Consider the following 19,488-nt stretch of genomic DNA (forward strand, 5'->3'; position numbering starts at 1 on the left):
TAACTTCCCCCAAGCTCATTTTTTAAACAATCCAGCACACAGGGAGACAAAATAACCTTAAGGCAGAAACAGGTATCAGTGTCAAAGCAAAAGCAAAGGAAATATAAGATGGTCAGTGTTATGAGAAGTGTTTTGGATAACATCCTCGGCGGGCAGGGATGGAGGCAGGGACACATGAACCGCAGGGGCTGCGAGTGCCACGCAAACGAGACGGCTTCAGGGGGGACAAACGCTTCCTGAGTGTCACCCCACCAACCCCACAGGCGTGATGCTCCGATGCCCCGGGTCAGCGTTTCCTTTCTCCGGCATCTCCCAAAAGCATCGCTTGCAGCCAGGGTCCTCCAGCCCCCTCCATCCGCGTTTCCACCTTAAGCAGGACGCGCAGGGGTGCTGTACTGGGGGCCGGGGCAGCGAGGTCCGTGCACCTGCTGGCGGCGGGCAGGGCTGCGATGGCGCACATCACCCTGCAGGACCACGTACCGTGCGGGACCCACGGGGGAAGGTGACCTGTGGGGGCGGGGGCGGGGAGGGGGCGGCCCGCCAGGGAGCCGCGGCGGAGCCCGCTGCAGAGACCCGACGTGCTCATCGCACGGCAGAGACCGGGGTGGGCGGGGCGGGCTGGGGGGGCGTGGCGCGCCCTGCGCGTGTTCGCCGTCGACGTCACAATAGCGGCTGGCCAGAGTCCCTACCCGGTCCCAGCCGATCGGGGCTGGTTTGAGCTGGTGCGTTGCCATAGCGACGCCGGCTGCCCTATATATAGGAGCGCCGCGGCGGTGGCGAACCTTTGTCAGCCTCGGCGCCCCGCTCGCTCCGCAGGCCCCGCTCCTCCTCAGGCGGCAGGGCGCCTCCCGCCCAGCTCCTCGCACCGCGCCCGGCTCGCAGGAGGAGGAGGAGGCGGCTCGGAGCGAGGGGACCGGCCGCCGCCGAGGCTTGACAGCAGCTCCCGCCACCGCTGCCTGAGGCGAGGCGAGGCGAGGTGAGGCGAGCGGCGGGGTGGGCCGGGCCGGGCCGCGGAGGGGAGCGGAACGGAACGGAAGGGGCCGGGGCGCGCGGCAGGGAAGGCGCGCGCGGCGGAAGCCGGTCGGCGCGGAGCCACGTGTCTCCGGGGCCGCTGCCAAGAGGCCTGGGCTGGGCGCCGGCTCCTGCCGCCGGGCACGGGGCCTCCCTCCGCGCCCGGGGAATCCCCAGCCCCGGCGGGGCGGGGTGGGGAGAAGGCAGGCTCCGGGCGGCTGCGAACGGGTCAGGCCGGCTTGCCTGGGGAGGTGTTGGCGGCGCGTCCCGGGAGCGGGGGAGGGGACGGCTCCGCCGTGGCCGCCGGGCTGTTTCCGGGGTGGGGAGAGGCAGGTGCGTGGCAGGAACATGGCCTGGAGCGCCCTTGCTCGCCCTTACACAAGGCAGCTTGGCGCCCCGGCGCGGAACGGTTCCCCAGAACACACCCGCGCGGGCCCTGGCCGGAGGCGGGAGCCCTTCTCGGGCGCCTGCCTCTCCGAGGGTCTCGGGAGTGGGGGGAGCAAGCTGCAAGGTGAAGTAGGCTTTAATAAAGGCGTCCCCCAGGGCAAACTGAAATGCTTCCTCGGGAAGCCTCAGTATCAGAGGGCTGGAGCGTTCAGTGGCTCGCTGCCGAGTCAGGCAGCACAGCCCGGGCTGAGCCGGGTAGCCGACTCAACTGAGGGACCGTTTGGATTTACAGGGAGAAGGACTGTCAGTGAGACTAGGGCAGCCAGCCGTTTCCTTCCTGGTAGCAGTCAGCAGCGATTTGCTAACTCCAGGGTCAGGAGCGCCCCGAGCACCCGTTTGAGACGAAGCTTTGGTATTTGGGTACAGAGCCTGCAGGCATGACTCAGCTGTGTCTAAATACAGCTGCTGAATAAGGGAATGTTCTGGAGAGCAACTTCTAAATGAGCACAAATTACCTTTCTTCTGGGAAGCTGCAGACACTTTGCACACAATCCAAATAGAAATATACACTGGGAGGCTACACTTTGCATCTGCGTGATCGTGTCCTGTCTGTATTCTGTGTAATTACACTGTAGTTAAAATTGTGCAATAAGGTGGAGATGGAAAGCTTGCAAGAGATTCTTAAAGTCTGCTGTGACCAGTAAAGGTAATTTCCCTTTTAGAGGTTAAGAGTAAAAGTGGTTTTTGTGCCACTCTGTGCAGAGGGGAGGATAAACTAAACTCTTCCTGATGGCGTTCACTGCTCTTAAGCACAGCTAGAAGTCCCTGAACTGCTTTCTGCAAAACTGCAACGTGTTGTTGAAGTCATCCTATGACAAGATACACATTCTCTTTAGTAACAAACGGCTTCCTGTGAAGTGTTTAATTTGCTGTTTCTTAAGGTCCTTTCAAAGAGGCTTTTAAGAGAAGACTTTAATCCAGCTTCTGGGAGAATACTGCATGTGAATGAGAGCAGGGGGAGAATGAGGCTCAGTGGATTGTTGGGTTTTATTTCATTAAAGCTTAATCTAGTTTGAATCTCAAATCTGGTTTGTCTCTAAGTGAGAATTGATCAAAAGATGTGGAGTAGTTCTTGACACTGGCAGATCAGGTGCCATATGTTTCTCAAAGTTGAAATGAAGTTGTATAATTGCTGACTTTTCAAAGTCATTCAGTAGATCATGTATTCTGGAATCCATTAAACATTGAGTGTGGAATGAATGATTCTATTGGTCTTAGAACCTTGTTAATCTATTACAGCTATAAAACAGAAGTTAATTTTCGTGTGGTTTATAGCCAGCCTTTTTGAAAATAGAGGGAACAGTGATGTAACTAAAGATTAGTGAATAATTTAGAGTTTGCATAATCTTCAGTCTGAATCTGTATGACTAGATTGCGTGTGAGAAGGCAGAGGGCTGGACCTGGTTACATGAAACCATACCTTCCCTATGAGTCACTTGCAATGCTGAGGTCTTTAAAAGGTAGCACACACTTAAGCTGTTAAGCAGAATGGAGTAAACTGTCATTCTCTACTTGGACTACCCGGTAAAAGGATGACCTGTACACTTTGCTGTGGACTTCATAGGGTTTTTTGGATGGCAGAGGAATGTGCTTTTGCTATTTAGTTCTGGTTCTCAAGGGACTTTCTACTTGGCTGGTAGATTTCTGTTAACAATGAAGATTATACCAGGTTTTTACAGTAGTCCATAAGGTGTTAATTGGGATCACCGTTAAGACTTTATCTGCAGATCACAGTTAGGAACCACTCCTTTAGTGTATATCTGCCACTCCTGACAGCTGAGGTTTTCTTTTTATGTAGCCTGGAGCTCCTGGGTAGAACAGGGAAGCTCTAACCACCAACAGAGCAACTTCAAGAAACGCCATAGTCTCATGGCTGGTTTATGCATAGTCTGAACTGTAGTCAGAATCCAGATATTCTACTGGCTTTGACCTAGTGAGAATTGTTACTGCTCAGAAGTCAGTGACATCCTCAAATACTGTCTGTAGTAACATGTAAGCCCTTTTCCCAGGAACTGGTGAGATACAGTAGTGCTTACGAGTTGTTAACAAGTAGGTTAACACTGGCACTAGCCATAATATTAACAGCTCTGATGTGGAGGTGAAGGAAAAGGCAGTGGAAACTTCCAGGGACTTAGACTAATATCTGACAGTATATATTTGATTTTTTTTTTTCTTTGAATAGATTGAGTACATCATACAGTTGCTGAACAGAGGAGAACTTGCCTTCAAGATAGCAAGATTTTGTGGAGTGTGCCTCCTTGGTTCTGATTAAATTTGATCTGTCATCTATGTAAGTTCCTAATCTATGCTGCTATTAGTGATCACTGTAGGAATTGTATAATCATAAATTATGTGACTATGATGTAGTGGTCATATAATGACTGTATGAATTTAAATGAAGTAATGAATGGTTGTTTTTTTTACATAACAGTTTCTACTTAAATCCTTTCACGTAAACCTGAAATCTTGGAAATCATGAGTAGCTTCAGCAATGAAGAATTTGAATTCACCTTCCTTGACGAAGGCTTTACTGCCAAGGATATCCTTGACCAAAAAATAAATGAAGTGTCATCTTCTGTAAGTATGATAGGAAAATTGCTGCACTTCGTGACGTTACAAACGTGTAAACTAATGGAACAAGTTGTTTTTGCAGATCTTCTGCAAAGCAACCTCCTCCTCAAATGCTGACCTCTAGGCTTATCCTGTTATCTGTTGTTTGTAATTCTAAGATGTGTATTTGCTCTAGGATGATAAAGATGCCTTCTATGTTGCTGACCTCGGGGACATTGTAAAGAAGCACATGCGATGGCATAAAGCACTTCCTCGGGTAACCCCCTTCTATGCTGTAAAATGTAATGACAGCAAAGCTGTAGTGAAGACACTTGCTGTTCTTGGTGCAGGATTTGATTGCGCCAGTAAGGTAAGATCTTGACTATGTTCTAATCTGTGACGTTAGCATATGTTCAGCTTTGAGATGTGTTCGTGTAAAATTAAGCATAATCAAATGGTGTCACTTTTGTTGTACTGATTAGTTTGATCATTCATCTAGAAATATTTCACAAGTGTAAATTGTTTTTTCTTCAGACGGAAATACAGCTGGTACAGAGCATTGGTGTACCCCCTGAGCGAATAATATATGCAAATCCCTGCAAACAAGTATCTCAAATCAAACATGCTGCCAGCAGTGGTGTACAGATGATGACATTTGATAGTGAAGTAGAACTAATGAAAGTTGCAAGGGCCCATCCAAAAGCCAAGTAAGTTATGTTAATTGTTCTATAATTCTTGCTTGAGTTCCCAAGTTACAGAAACATCTGCTGTTATCTGAAACTTGTTCTTCATTAGTTAAGATAGGCTGCAAAATTATGAGAAAATAAACCTACTTTTAGCCAGTGAAATCTAATCCTGTATAGGTTACTGGCACATTAGGAAGAGACAGACAGGAAAGCTTATATATTTAAGCTCAGTCTCATTCCTAGGTCATACCTGCCTGATAATGATGTCTTTTATACTGGAACTTTGATGGTTGGACTTGATGATCTTAGAGGTCTTTTGCAACTTTAAAGATTCTGATTAAACCCTCATTTTTTCCCCGTTTTCTAGATTAGTCTTGCGCATTACAACTGATGACTCCAAAGCAGTTTGTCGTCTGAGTGTTAAATTTGGAGCCACGCTTAAGACTAGCAGGCTGCTTCTGGAGCGTGCAAAAGAACTTGACCTTGCTATCATTGGAGTTAGGTAAGTTGATAATGTTAAAACAGCCATATTAAATAAGATTTCTTTAAATGATCTACCTGACAATAGAGATGCTTTTGCATATGGTGACTTGAGTTTTGTATGGACTTCTTGACTAATTTACCAAATAGCAACTGATATTTTGTATCTCTTTGTAGTTTCCATGTTGGAAGTGGATGTACAGACCCAGAGACCTTTGTTCAAGCCATTTCTGATGCCCGCTGTGTGTTCGATATGGGAGTAAGTCTAATTCTACTTCCTCTGGAACTACTGCTCAACTCTTGCAGCAAAACTGAGTCAAGCGTAAAACTTAAGGGGTTAAAAGCTAGCTAAGTTGCTAATTTCATGTTAGGTCAGTTTTGGAGTTTTTGAGGTCATGATGGCTTGCTTTGACCAGTTCTGTGAAACTCATCTACAGATGCACTAAAATCAGCAGCTCAAACTCAAGTGACTATTACTTGAACATGATGCGTTCGCTCTGTTCCAAGTATTAATGAAATGACTTTGCATTACTTTTTAAGCCAAAATAATAAACTAAGAACTGCTTTCTTGACAGTGTTGCCGTTAATCTCGTTTTAGGCTGAACTTGGCTTCAATATGTATTTGCTTGATATTGGTGGTGGCTTCCCTGGCTCTGAAGATGTCAAGCTTAAATTTGAAGAGGTAAAGTTTTGCTAAGAACTTCTCAGGTTGTGGAGTCTTTTTGAATGCTGATCTGGATTAAACAAAATCTTGCTCTTTCTATGCAAATATATTTGCAAGAAAGTTTGTCTGCTTGGTCAGAAATTTAATTTTGAGGAAAAGGGGAATTAATCTGAGAATTAGATGAACCCATTAGATACATAGCAAAATGACTGCATAAACATGCAGAGATATCAAACTTGTAAAGCAGGTTTTAATTGCAGGCTTGATTCTTACTGGCATAGACTTCTTCAAGTTGATGCTGTACTTCAGACTATCTAGATTGGCAGCGCTCCCAAACAGGGCAAAAAGGTAGTCCTGAACCCATACTGTCCTTCTGGGTGGCAGCAAACTTAGATCAGTGTCTGATCTGGTTTAGAACTAGTTTTTGGATAATTTTTTTAAATTGATCAGTGTTCTCCAGTCTGCTTTCAGAAGAGTCAAGGTGCCTGAGTATTAATAGGACTTCCACTTAGAGCAGCGTTGTCAGAGCACCTGCTAGTCTGACCTAACATGGTGTTAAATGATGCTACATACTTACACAGGGAGACAGCAAATAAGTTACATAAAGTGATATTTTTTTCTGCTAATAATGTGGGCTAACATTGTCTCACTTGTAATACTACTTAATGAAGGCTGGCTTCTTACAGTGCAGTATTGGCTTACATGAAGCATCAAGAGCAAATGATGATGTCATTGGGCTCCATGGCATAACAGTCATGCTGTGGTTGGAGGCAGCTTAATCACTGATAACTTCAGAACTTGGAAATAACTGTTCATGAAGGCAACTGAATTCCAAAGGTCATGACAAAGCATTCTGTATTCTTTAGATCCTGTGAGATGTCTTCTTTAGGATGCAGTAAGCTGGGGGATATTGTATGATTAGCAGAACTACAAGTGGACTAGAAATTAAAATTGAAGTGTGGGGACTTGTAGGGCATTAGTGCTGGATTATTGAGTCTAGGAGGGGTGACTTCCTTTCAACTCAAACATGAGCTGTTTGGTCACGTTTTAAAGCTGCAAGTGATATCTGTTTTTGTTGCTTTGTGTGAACTTAAGCACAAACAAAACTTTGAATGGGAAAATAAAGCAAAAGCAATCAATAGAGATCACAAAATGCTAATAGTTATTACACACTTGACAAGCATATCATGAGCATGAAAGTCGGACTTATCTTAGACCTCTAAAATGGTACTTGAGTAACTGCTGAAGTTCTAATATTGGCAACTGATTCTTCCATAGATCACCAGTGTAATCAACCCAGCACTGGATAAATACTTTCCTTCAGATTCTGGAATAAATATTATTGCAGAGCCAGGAAGATACTATGTTGCATCAGCATTCACGCTGGCAGTCAACATCATTGCAAAAAAAATTGTATTAAAGGAGCAAACAGGTTCTGATGGTATGTAAATCTAGATTTAATCTTACTTCTAGCCAACTGTGTGTTTATTTCCAAGCATTCTCTTACTGATAGCTCAACTTCTTTCAGATGAAGATGATGCAAATGACAAAACTCTTATGTACTATGTGAATGATGGAGTCTATGGATCATTCAACTGCATCTTGTATGATCACGCACATGTTAAACCAGTTCTGCAAAAGGTATGCTTGTTCAGAAATATCACATACTAGTCGTATCATGGATGTAGGGAAATCCTTGTCACAGCAGTGACTTCTCAGTTCACTACTTCCTTCATGTCGCCAGAATTTGGCACTTGACTTATGAAGCATGCAGTGGAATTAATTCAAAGCTAAGGGTGGAAAAGGACCTGCAAGTAGCTCTTCCTCCTCTTCCCTGCGAGATGGAATATTGTACTAATGATATTTCTGGAAGCTCTGTTTTGATAGTCTAACTATACTCAGCTCTCTTCTTCAGCGGCCTAAACCGGATGACAGCTGCTATTCCTGCAGCATATGGGGACCAACATGTGATGGCCTAGATCGTATTGTTGAGCGTTTTAATATGCCAGAGTTGCAAGTTGGTGACTGGATCCTGTTTGAAAATATGGGTGCCTATACTGTTGCAGCAGCTTCTACTTTCAATGGATTCCAGAGGCCAACAATACACTATGTGATGTCAAGACCAGCATGGTTAGTAATTAAGTATCTTGATCTGTCAGTGCTTTTGATGCAGATGGCTGTAGTGAATAGCTCATGTCAGTTGGCTGCCCCTTAGCAAACAGGGCCATAGTTTTGGTGCCGTAGCTCTTGGAAAACCTCTTTGGTGTGGAAGAAGGCAATGCCTCTGAAGGTTTTTGCTGTGTGCTTAGAACAATCCTAACACTGCCAATTACTCTTCTGTGATGTACTCACTTCCAGGAGAGGTGCTTTTAAAGGGTAATGTTAGGAGTCTTCATTAACTTGGGCTTCTGGTTGATGTTTTTCCACTCTTGCATAATACATAGAATCATTACAGATTCTTTGCAGTTAGCTTTTGTGACCAGTAATTAGAGACCAGTCAATCACAGTTCTAATAGTATGCTGTCTTCTAAATTGATAGCTTGCTAAATGCTGACTGCAGGAGACAGAAACACTCAACAGTGCTGCTTCACAGTATGATCCATCTGTTTGAGAGTTATTCCTTGGTTTAGGTTGAGCTCTGGCTCATTGCTCAGTGCAGAGTGCTAGATCTCCATGGGAAGTTATTAAACAGGTAAGCAAAGAAAGCAGGACTACCTCTTGAGTATAACGCCACTGTGAAACTGCACCTTAAACAGTAGCTTAAAATAACCTGGATGCTCTTCTGTGCAAGGCAGGCTAACAGATTGCATCTTTGAAAGTGAGGTTTCCTGTAAGAGGAAGAGCTTACCTTTGTATCAAAGTCTGCCTATGAAACTGGCAGAGAGCATTTGGGCAACAGTATTACCCTAAAGCATAATTAACTTTGCTATTGGGTTGCTTTCAAATTTACTGAAAATTTAATGAAAATGCTTAAGTTCAGGGGAATTCCTGCCATGAAAGTAAGATTCTTTTACTAGCCTTGCCTCTAAGCAAGGCTTGTAGTGGTTTTTTCCTTTAGCGAAACCTCCTGTCAATTGAAGTGTTCCTCAAACCCAGTGAAGCTTTTAGATTTCCCATAGGACTCCAAACTTGTGTCTAATTGAACTAAAAATGGCTCTGCAGGAGAATAATTTACTTCTTCACTATAGCATTGGGTTTCTGTTAAAATGGAATAGTTAGACCAAGTGTAGGCATACTGAGCTTAATTATGCAGACATAACCATTATCCAAGGCTACAGCCCTACGTGACCTCCTGTGTTTTCTGTTTTCACAAGAAAATTCTGTGATACAAGCTGGCCCATAAGTGAGAGGGGTATATCAATGAAGTTATGGAGCAGATCTTTCTACCACAGGCAAACACTTTTTGGAATATAATCTATATATATAAGGTCTACAACTAAATTTGTGGCTAGATAACTGTGAAAGTGAAGGGACAAGATGACTACATATGTCTAAGTAAAAGCTAGTAGTATATGGGGACTCATGTAGTAGCAGAATTCCTTGCCTTGCATTAGTCCAAAAACTCAGTGAACTGCCAGAAAGTCAACTGAAGTTCTGCTGAGCTTGTACTGAAAGACAACTCCCATCTGAGTATGGAAGGAGTTGCACGGTTCTCACTGGTCAGCTCCTTTACATTCCTACTCTGTAATGCCTACTTTTCCTTGATACAAGTTACCAAGGAATGTGAGGGTATGGGATAAGGGATAGTTGGTGACATAAGTCTGAAATTCTGAACTATTGAGCACTAAGTCATTAAATCTGTATAGCGTGTGGTATATGGATGTAGCTATAGGTTAAAGGTGTATTTTTGCAGAAATGATGAAACAGCTTGGTACTGGCACTTGCCCTAAAGCCTAGCCAGCCACAAGTGACTCAGCTTTGATAATTTTATTTTTCTTTTCCCCCTTCTGGTAATATTGTCTGGATTGCAGATTGAGTAAAGAGTTAATTTCATGCTCTTTGTCAGTAAAAAAAAAAGTATTTTGTTTACCTTCTTTTGGCAAATTGTAGTTAAACACTTTTTGACTGTTGCTTTTCTTTTTTTTTTTTCTTTGTAGGCAACTAATGCAGCAGATCAAGGAGCAAGGGTTCTTAGCTGAAGTGGAGGAGCAGGATGTTGCTAGTCTGCCACTCTCTTGTGCCTGGGAAAGCGGAATTGAATATCCAGCAACTTGTGCTTCAGCTAGTATTAATGTATAGGTAATACTTAGTAATTAACTGCAAGGTTAGTCATTGAATTTAGGGCATTTGGGGGACCATTAACTTAATTCTTGCTAGAATTTTTAAGTGTTTTTTTAAAGTTTAGATTGGCATAAATGCAACAAAAATGTCTAGGAGATGGGTCACAATTATCTGTGTTCCTATGGAAACTATTTGAATATTGTTTTATATGGATTTTTATTCACTTTTCATGTATGCTACTAAAGACTGACCCTCAACTGTCAAACAAGTATTTGTAGCTTGTGTATGGCAGAACGGGCTAAGCTTAGTGTTTTGTGACCTACCTGTTTTAAAATAAAGTATATTGAAATAACTGTTCCTGTGGTTAATCTGTAGAAAATTAATCTGTCGTGGATGGGTCTTATAGCATATATGAAGGCAGACCAGATGCTGCAAGCCTAGAGCTTATTTATTAATAAGTAACACAATTGCCATCTTTTCCCCTACCCTTGCCCTCCTAATTTACTGAAGGAACCCCTTAATGGGTAGGGAAACTAAACTGTCTTTTTAATATGTGATTAGAAAAAGCTTGACCATCAATAAGTTGCAATTCCACAAGAATCTTGCGGAATTGCAACTGCCGTGGCCAGGACTGATGGCTATTTAAACACATTTGGTCATTAATGAGAGAATACAGCACAGGCTCCATGGCTGTCACTGACAAGCTGCTTGTTATGTGTGAGAACTAAAACATGTCATGGGAAAACTTAAGAAGCTGGAACTATGTATGTGCCTCACTAATAGGTGATGACCACTCTCTGGCCCTTGTTGCCTAGGGCTTCAGTATAAAATGGATGGTAAGAGATGGGACTCAACATCCTTTGTGTGTGCAATACAATTAGAAGCTCTTATGTAATGTCATGAAAATACACGCTACCCCATTAAACTTTTGACTTTGGATTCAATGTGATAGATGATGCTAAGTAGTAAACACTAGGAGCTAGTACAGGGTGTGTTGATGATTAAATCAGTGAGTCTGCTTACTGGAGTAGAGCATTCTGACTTCTGTTTAACCTGATGCTTGTTTGCTGCTGCTTGTTGCACTAAACTTGCAAAACGTTTCTGACAAATTATTCAGTCCCAGATCTGGACCTGTTCTGTTTGTCAGAAGGCCCTGGACTGCAGCCATCCCTTAGTAATGCCTGATGTGTAAAGAGGAAAACCATAGTGTATTAAGTTTGTAAAGCTTAAGCTAACTTAGTGTTAAAATTTAAAGGGTCAGCTGAAGAATAGAATTGCTGATAGAAACAATGGCTCTAGGAAGATGAGAAACCTGTTTTCTTACAAAGCAGCTCTGAAAGACAATGTTTAACCTCCATTATCTGCTTTCAGCTGAGACTACACTCTTCACTAGCTGAACTAGTAGGGTAAACAGAAGTGATGGTACCTCATTCCTGATACTCTTGAAGCATCCCATGTGACTCTTCATTTCTTCATTTGTTTCACTCCTAGCTTCAAGCTTGTGATTGAAATAGCACTTGCCTTTATTCTCATGCATGCAGCTAGCTGTTTGGCTACTGAACTACACTGGTGCAAATTTCAGTATGTACACATGGTGGGGCAGTAGCCTTAATCTCAAAGAAACTCCCTGCAACCAAACTAGGGTTTCTTTTAGCTTCTCCAAATTCATGTGGAAACTTAATGATTCTTAGCATGAAAGCAAAAGTAATGAATGGCAACCAAATAATACTGTAACGATTTCACATCTAAATTTTGCACTGTGAGAACTAAGTGCATTTTGAGCTGAGTAGGAAAAGAAAAAAACAGAACAGAAAAGTATTCCTGGAAGGACTGTGGTTGTGGAAGTGAGAGGTAGCTACATTTAAACCTGCCTGTTTGAAAGCCCCAGGTGTGGTTGAGCTGGAAGGGTGTATGGCTGCAGTGAGACCTGATGCAATATCTGCACTAGCAACTAGTACCAGAGGAGGTTGTCTTGCCCTGGTGAGCAAGTGGTGCAGTCACTGGAGACCATCTGCAGCAGGTAGTTTGAAGGCAATCACTTGTGGAAGCTAATGAGTAAGCTTCCCTGAGAGGAATGTGGCAGGCTACCAATTAGTTTCTTGATCTGCATTTAACTTGACTGGTTGTTTTAGCTATTTCATTGGGGTTTGTCTCAAAAAAAAAAAAAAAAAAAAATTACATCTGATAAACTTCCTGAAAGAGGTGTAGCTGACCTCAGTTCTTTATCTTCCAGGGCAGGTGTATTGTAGCCTCAGCTGGTGCTCCCTGAGCCATGTCTAAGGAGAGTATCAAGTGCTTAAAAAGAACTGTTAAACTTGAGCATCTTTTGTGTAAAAAAACAATGGGTTTTGCTAGCTGACTTTCAGTACTTGTAGAAGTAATAAATCTCTACAGTAGTAGTGGTGTGGTTTCAAGCAAGATAAGGTTTCTCACTTTTTAAATTGGATTATGCTGAGCAGATGTTCTGGGCTTTGAGACACTGAGAGAGTGTGTGTGTATATATATCTACTTCATCTTGCAGCTTCCCTAATCTTGGCTTCTATAGAATCTCCATCATCTGTTTCCACATTTTTAATTGATTTTAAAATACCCTAAGTGACAAGTATCAGCCACAGGGCAAATCAGACCCTCCTGACTGGGGGGATTCCCTACCATCCAAAGTGGGGAAAAAACATTTACTAGTGAAAGCCGGACCATGTGTAGCGCAGCAAACTCCTGGGGTTTAGTCTGACCTCCCTTCCCCAAGTCTTGCCACATTCATTAATCAAATGTTTTGCCACATTCATTAATCAAATCCAGTTGTTGTAACTGCACATCTGAGTTACTCCTCCAGGGAGCAAGCTTGTCTGATACAGGAGGGAGGAAGGAGCTGCAAGCCAGAAAAAATGAGATCAGCTGCATGTGTCATACAATTAGCTGGAGAATAGCCTGTGCCTTTCAGGTCAGTTCTTGCCAACCATGCTCTGTGCGGTGTTGTGTCTCTCTCACTGTGGGCTTTGCTGGTCTGTTTGCAGGGACTGTAGTGTTCCTGATGTCCCCAGCGGTCACTCCCCTCACTGGCACCAGTGGCGGTGGTGGTTCTCTTGATCACTCTAGAAAAAACAGTAATATCTGAGGCAAATACCAAGACCTCTCTCTGAGCTGAGGGCATGGCTTCTGATCACCCCATTCCTCTTTCTTGTGTGGTGAAGCCACTTGAGGTCTGAAACAAGTCTAGCTGAGACCTGTAAGTCCACCTATAGCTGTACATGGCTTGTACTTGAGTTCAGCTGACATCTTTTGGTGCAAATGTAGTTTTATATAGCAAAAAAAAGTTGAGAAACACTGGTCCTCTGAAATTACATCAGAAGGAAAATCAAAGGTGAGGATGTGTTAGTGAGAGTGTGGAGAATGCTGAAGTAGAGGGAGCAGATAGAGCATGTAAGGGACAAGGGGGGAAGCTGCTGTTGGCAGAGTGTACCATGGGGCAGACTGCCCTCGTGGTGCTGCATGAGCACTTTAATTTTTAATCTGCTAACTCGTAGGCTGCAACACAGGCCTTGCAGATAAATGGTGTCAGTGCATGAATCCCCTGGGAAGAGGCAGCTCTGCCTGCAGGAGCAAGGCTTCGTCCGGAAACAAACCTGAAGCTGGAGGGAGAGCTTTTCTCCTCTCAAAGACATCATCCCCAGCAAGTACTACCAATTAAACAGATCTTTTATAGCTAAACATAGCACCAATTTGCAGTAAGACTGAAATGAAAAGCTTTATTTCCAGATGAAAACCAACTCTCTTCCACCAAAAAAAAAATAATTATCTTATTGCAAGAAGAGCTTAGTCAAATACGTTATTTGATTGTCAAAAAGTAAAAGGTCATCAATCATTGCAATAGTAATAATTATTTTAAGTTTTATCTTGAAATAAGCACTCATCAGTACCAAAAGAAGTGAGAGTAATTTGCTCTAGAGCAGCATCCCTGGTTTTGACGTGCATCACCTGGTTTTCTTTGCAGTTTGAAGGCAGTTGGTATCTCAGTGGCTATGGTCTGGTTTCAGTACCCATGTTACAAATGCCTCCAATTCAAATTCCTCTTTAGCTAGTTAAAACACTGTATTTGACTATCCTGAAAATACACTGAGAACAGGGAGCATATATGTGCCTGAGACACATTTTGGCAAGCTTTGCTAATTGCTCTTCAGCTGGTTTTGTAGTCCTCTGCATACAGGAGGCATTTAGAGCACCTACACCACAGCAGGGCCGCTTTTGGAAAGCTGATGATGAGCACTCAGAGGGGTACAGCCACCAAGACGTGGCTCTTTGCGGTGCAAGTCTGAGGACTAACACAAAGGTGAGCGCTTTGGGTGTGAACACTGATGGCCCCTTGAATCCCCTCCGTTTCGGTAAGGAGAGGCCACTCACATTACAGGTAGGTGCCGGACCGCTGGCAAAGGGAGCTCCCTCGGGAGCACACTGCGGTCTTGCTGTGGTGGGTTGACTCTGGCTGGATGCAGGTGCCCCTCAAAGCTGCTCTGTCACTGCCCTCCTCAGCTGGGCAGGGGAGAGAAAATAAAACAAAAGGCTCGTGGGTCGAGATAAGGACAGGGAGAGATTGCTCACCAATTACCATCACAGGCAAAACAGACTTGGCTTGGGGAAAATTAATCTGTTACCAAGCAAAACAGAATAATGAGAAATAAAACCAAATCTTAAAACACCTCCCCCAGCCCTCCCTTCTTCCTGGGCTCAACTTCACTCCCCATTTCTCTCCCTACTGCCCCCCAGCGGCACAGGGGGATGGGGAATGGGGGTTGTGGTCAGTTCATCACACCTCGTCTCTGCCGCTCCTTCCTCCTCGGGGGGGACTCCTCACGCTCTTCTCCTGCTCCAGCGTGGGGTCCCTCCCACAGGAGACAGCCCTCCACCAACTTCTCCAACGTGAGTCCTTCCCCTGGGCTGCAGTTCTTCACAAACTGCTCCAGCGTGGGTCTCTCCCATGGGGTGCAGACCTCCAGGAGCAGACTGCTCCAGCGTGGGTCCCCCATGGGGTCACAAGTCCTGCCAGCAAACCTGCTCCGGCATGGGCTCCTCTCTCCATGGGGCCACAGGTCCTGCCAGGAGCTTGCTCCAGCATGGGCTTCCCATGGGTCACAGCCTCCTTCAGGTGCATCCACCTGCTCCAGCATGGGGTCCTCCACGGGCTGCAGGTGGAATCTCTACACACCCTCATCCTTCCTCCATGGGCTGCAGGGGGACAGCCTGTCTCACCATGGTCTTCTCCATGGGCTGCCCGGGGAAGATTCTCCAGGGGAATCTCTGCTCTGGCACCTGGAGCACCTCTTCTCCCTCCTTCTTCACTGACCTAGGTGTCCCCCAAAACCTTGCCACGCAAACACAATGCACTTGCTTATGTCCATGTTGTCTTGCAAATATTCATAGAATCATTAAGGTTGGAAAAGACCTCTAAGATCATCAAGTCCAACCATCAAGCAACCATTGCTACAGTCCAACTAATATTAGACCCTTATTTGCATGTTTGTCTTGATGCTTATACTACAGCAACAATTCTCAGTCTGTTAGTCTTTGCCTAAAGACAAAAGCATTAGCAAAAGCCTTCCCTTTTCCTCTCCCTCATTATAGGGAGCTGGTCCCAGTCTTGCCCACAATATTCCCCCACAAAAAATAAAAAAGTGCCTTCCAGTTATACTCTCTTCAATTCACCCTCATAGAGTGCTTTGCAAAGGATTAATTGGCTCATCCCACCTTTGTGGTTCAGAGCCAGCTGCCATGTTCCAGTCCAGAAAGCAGTCAAGAGGCAGCAGGGCTACACAGCAATTCAGAGAAGGAAGCGAAGGCAGAGTCACTTCCAGTCCGGCGATGCAAAGAGAGTGGTGCTCTGCTGGGTTGCTACCAACACCTCACCTCTGCTGGGGCAGGGACGGTCAGTCCATATAGCTCGATAATGTAGCAAGTGCCCGTACAAACTGAGAAAGGGTACCTGTAGCAGCTCAGTACAAAGGATTCCCAAAGTACTTTGTCATCACAGGTATTATTTCATCCATCCTTAAAATGCAGTTCCCTACCTTGGGAGAACAACAGATTTTTGGCTCTTCAGTGGGCTTAAGCGTCATCCTTTTATATTTGGCTACTATAGTTGGGAAGAACAAGATATTAGCTTGAGGTTGGTCCTCTTGCAAGGAGCAGGACCAGGATAACATGGATGCAGTTTTCGGTAAGATAACAGAGGTGCTACCACTGTTACTGTAAGGACAAGAAGAAAAGAATCTATTGTGTTGCTAGATAAAAAACTTCCTGCTTAAAAACTCCAGTTACTTTCTGTATAAATATAGTTCAACAGCATTTCACTGTAACACCTCAATAAATATTACTCAGGAGCGATTGTCCCGCTTTCCTGCAGTCAAAACTAGCATTAAACCATCAAAACATCTGACCAAGGTGAAAAGCAAAAGAAAAATCCAACTCACCACAGAGACTGCTGATTCAGTGGAGGGAAATTCCTCCCGCTCCCTGCCAGGATGGCTTGCCAAACTCCCCGGGAGGTAGGTGCTGTGGGACTCTGCTGCTTGTGCCATGCAGGTTTCATCCCCCAGCAGGGTGATTATGCCTGACTGGAAGCAGGGGTGTTCCTCTGACCGGGGCCAAGGGAGATCCTCTCAGAGATAACCATGTGGTGACTAATTAGCCAAGCAAAAGCCCACAAGATGGAGCTCAACTCAAAAAAAAAAAAATCATCAAAAAACCCCTGTCTGATAGAGCCAGGGAAGGCAAGAGAGAGGAGTAACTGAAAGCTTTCAAGTGAATCTCACACTCCTGATGTTAGACTGCAGCATAAGCAAGATGTTAGAGAGAACAAACACAAATAAGAAAGTACAAGGAAAAACTGTGTACAAAGTAATAATTAAACTATTGCACAGCTCAAAAAAACTCCAACCAAATAAAACTCCCTTCCCTTCTATTCACAGAAGTGGGAAACAGAGGGTTTGGGGGGTTTTAATGCACAGAATACTTCAAAATTAGTGGTGCTTTTTTTTTTTTTTTTTTTTAATTATTAAGACTGTTACCTGAAATGTCGCATCAGTTTCCAGCTTCCTGCTTGGGGCCCAGTCCAAAGCTCGGCTCTTCCTATTTCTGTGACATTTTTATTCTCCTTTATTGCTTCTGGGGTTAATTTGTGTTCTCTGTTGTCAAGGGTTTTCTTGGGGGGGGGGCGTAAGTCCATGGAACTGATCTATGCCATCTTCCATAAAGCATCTTTGCAGGATTGCTGATGTTAAATGACAAGACACAAGCTGGAACCAGGGGGGTCAGGCTGGGTGCAAGGAGAAACTTGCCCCATAAGGACAGTCAGGAGAGGAGCAGGCTGCTGGTGGGGCTGGCCAGGCTCCAGCTCTGGAGGCTTTTAAGACCTGACAGGACAAAGCCCTGAGCAGCCTGGGCTGGCCTTGCAGCTGATCCTGCTTGGAGCAGGATATTGGGCCAGAGATCTCCTGAGTTCCCTCCAACCTCAGTGTGCTTGTCTCCACTCTGCCCCCTGGTGGGTCTGGCCGTGCCGTGGGGCTGAGCCTGGCAGCACAGTCCCCTCAGTCCAGCAAAGGGTTTTGCAGTTTGGATTGACACCACCAGCTCCTCATCTGCCTTCCCGCTGGCACTGTGCTTGGTGAGATGCCGGTGCTCCATTTCTAAGATGGATCTAAGAATGTGGTCACAAAACTGGGCAGCTGCCTCTGAGGAGCTGCTGAGGAGAGGTCACCCGCTCCTGTCTCACAAGAAGGGGAAAAACAAAAAGCAAAAGTGGGAATGAGTGCTAAACCATTGCCATGTTGTAGCTGTTGGAGCAAAGGAAAGGGCCATGGCCTGCTCCATGGGATGAAGTTCCTCACCCAGGAGCCTTGACCCTCATGAGGTGGCATCTCACCCTCCTGAAACAGTTTCCCTGTCCCTAGCTGAATGTGCTACTTGTCAGACTGGGCACTGCCATTCTCTCCTTCCTCCTGCGGGTCCGCTGACAGCTACAGACATTGCAGAGAGCAAACGCCTTCAAAAGCAGAGATCCATTCCCAGCTTCACGTTTAGGCCACTGGGCAGGGTGGTGGGACATCTGTGGGGTCAGATGTTCATGCCAGCATCGGGGCCCGGAGGGTGGCTTCCCCAGGGGAGGTGAATCTCACTGGGTGGAAGGATGCAACCCAGCAAGCGTGGCCCCACAACGCTCGCTGGGTCCAAGCCCACGGCCACAGGGAGCCGGGGAGAGCAGCCAGCATGTCCCGCTCTGGTTTGAGACCACGGAGCTGCTGCATGTTGTGGCCCTAAGTACTGCAGAGCTAAGGCAACAGTCTCAGAAAGGGTGCGCTAAACAAAGAGACCGTAAAAGGTATTTTCTCCTTGATGGGTCAGAAGAGGAAAGATGCAGAAAACCAGTAACTTGGACAGAAAATAGACTAAAAAGGGCGCGTGGGTGAGGGCCGTGCTGCTGAGCAGCAGGCATGGCTAGATGGCAGCAACAGCCCGCGCCTGGGCCTCGCTTCACCGGCTCCCTCCTTAATCCCAAACCTGGGGGTCCTGTTTGCTGCCACCTGCTCCTCAGCAGACCAAGAGGTCTTGAGCTCTGGGACCTTCCCACAGCTGTGGTTACCACCTGCATACTTCATTTTTGGGGGAAAAGCGAGGAAATTTCTTTGTTACCAGCAAATAAATTGACCCGCACTGAGGAGAGCCAACAGGGAAACAGTGCTTGCAGGGAAAACATAACTTCTTAAATCTTTAGGGTTTGAGTTGAGGGGAGGATGGTGGGAAGGGAGAAGGCCAGAGCAAACAGCACCAGCATACCCTGCCCAGGACGTGTCCCTCCAGACAGGTCACCAGCAGCCCCAGGCATCCTTCTGCCTGTTGCCACTGAGTCCAGGGGTTTGCGGGACACAGCAGAGACACCCTGGAGTATTGGCAGCTGCTGAGACACGAGGGCAGGCTGGTGGAGTGAGGGCTCCCTAAAACCCTCCGCATGAGGCGAGCCCGCGTGAGCCCAGCTCCCTGCCCTCCCGTCCACGTCCCCTTCCCAAAGCCAGAGCAGCACCCCATGGCCCCAGGGGGGCTGGAGCCAGATGCCTTACAGTCCTTATTGCATGTGGAAAGCAGAGGTCACGCTATACCCAGGACTGAATGGCTTAGCCTGAGTGTAAGCCAAAGCTTGGATGCACCCCAAGATGTGGATGCACCCCGAGACGTGCCCTGGGAAAGGCCATGAGTTTCTCCTGCTGCTGTCTCCTCCTAGAGAAGAAAACCACCGTGCTTGGGCAGATGATGCCAGTGGGGCTGCAGCGAGGCAGAGCACATCTCTGCTGGCCTGGCTTCCAATGCTGTCCCCAGTAATGCCCAGGGACACCGTGCAGCCATCCTCTGCCAGCCCGCCAGCCCCTCTGTGCCTCCCGAGAGCTG

General features: G+C 45.8%; 1 protein-coding gene across 2 annotated transcripts; it reads left to right on the top strand.

Annotated features, from left to right (window-relative positions):
- Positions 1-658: 658 nt before the first annotated feature.
- ODC1 (ornithine decarboxylase 1) lies at positions 659-10,408 on the top strand. Of its 2 annotated transcripts, none has more exons than XM_054821582.1 (12): positions 659-976; positions 3,641-3,748; positions 3,890-4,035; positions 4,205-4,378; positions 4,543-4,715; positions 5,062-5,196; positions 5,352-5,433; positions 5,773-5,856; positions 7,117-7,279; positions 7,367-7,479; positions 7,754-7,968; positions 9,936-10,408. In XM_054821582.1, exons 3-12 carry the CDS (start codon positions 3,934-3,936, stop codon positions 10,075-10,077), a joined length of 1,383 nt encoding a protein of 460 aa, XP_054677557.1. In that variant the 5' UTR covers positions 659-976; positions 3,641-3,748; positions 3,890-3,933; the 3' UTR covers positions 10,078-10,408. The 2 variants fall into 2 exon arrangements, with proteins under 2 accessions (XP_054677557.1, XP_054677559.1); XM_054821584.1 differs by lacking the exon at positions 659-976 and adding an exon at positions 1,092-1,239.
- Positions 10,409-19,488: the final 9,080 nt, after the last annotated feature.

Source organism: Grus americana, chromosome 3, assembly GCF_028858705.1.
Source record: "Grus americana isolate bGruAme1 chromosome 3, bGruAme1.mat, whole genome shotgun sequence".
Taxonomy (NCBI): domain Eukaryota; kingdom Metazoa; phylum Chordata; class Aves; order Gruiformes; family Gruidae; genus Grus; species Grus americana.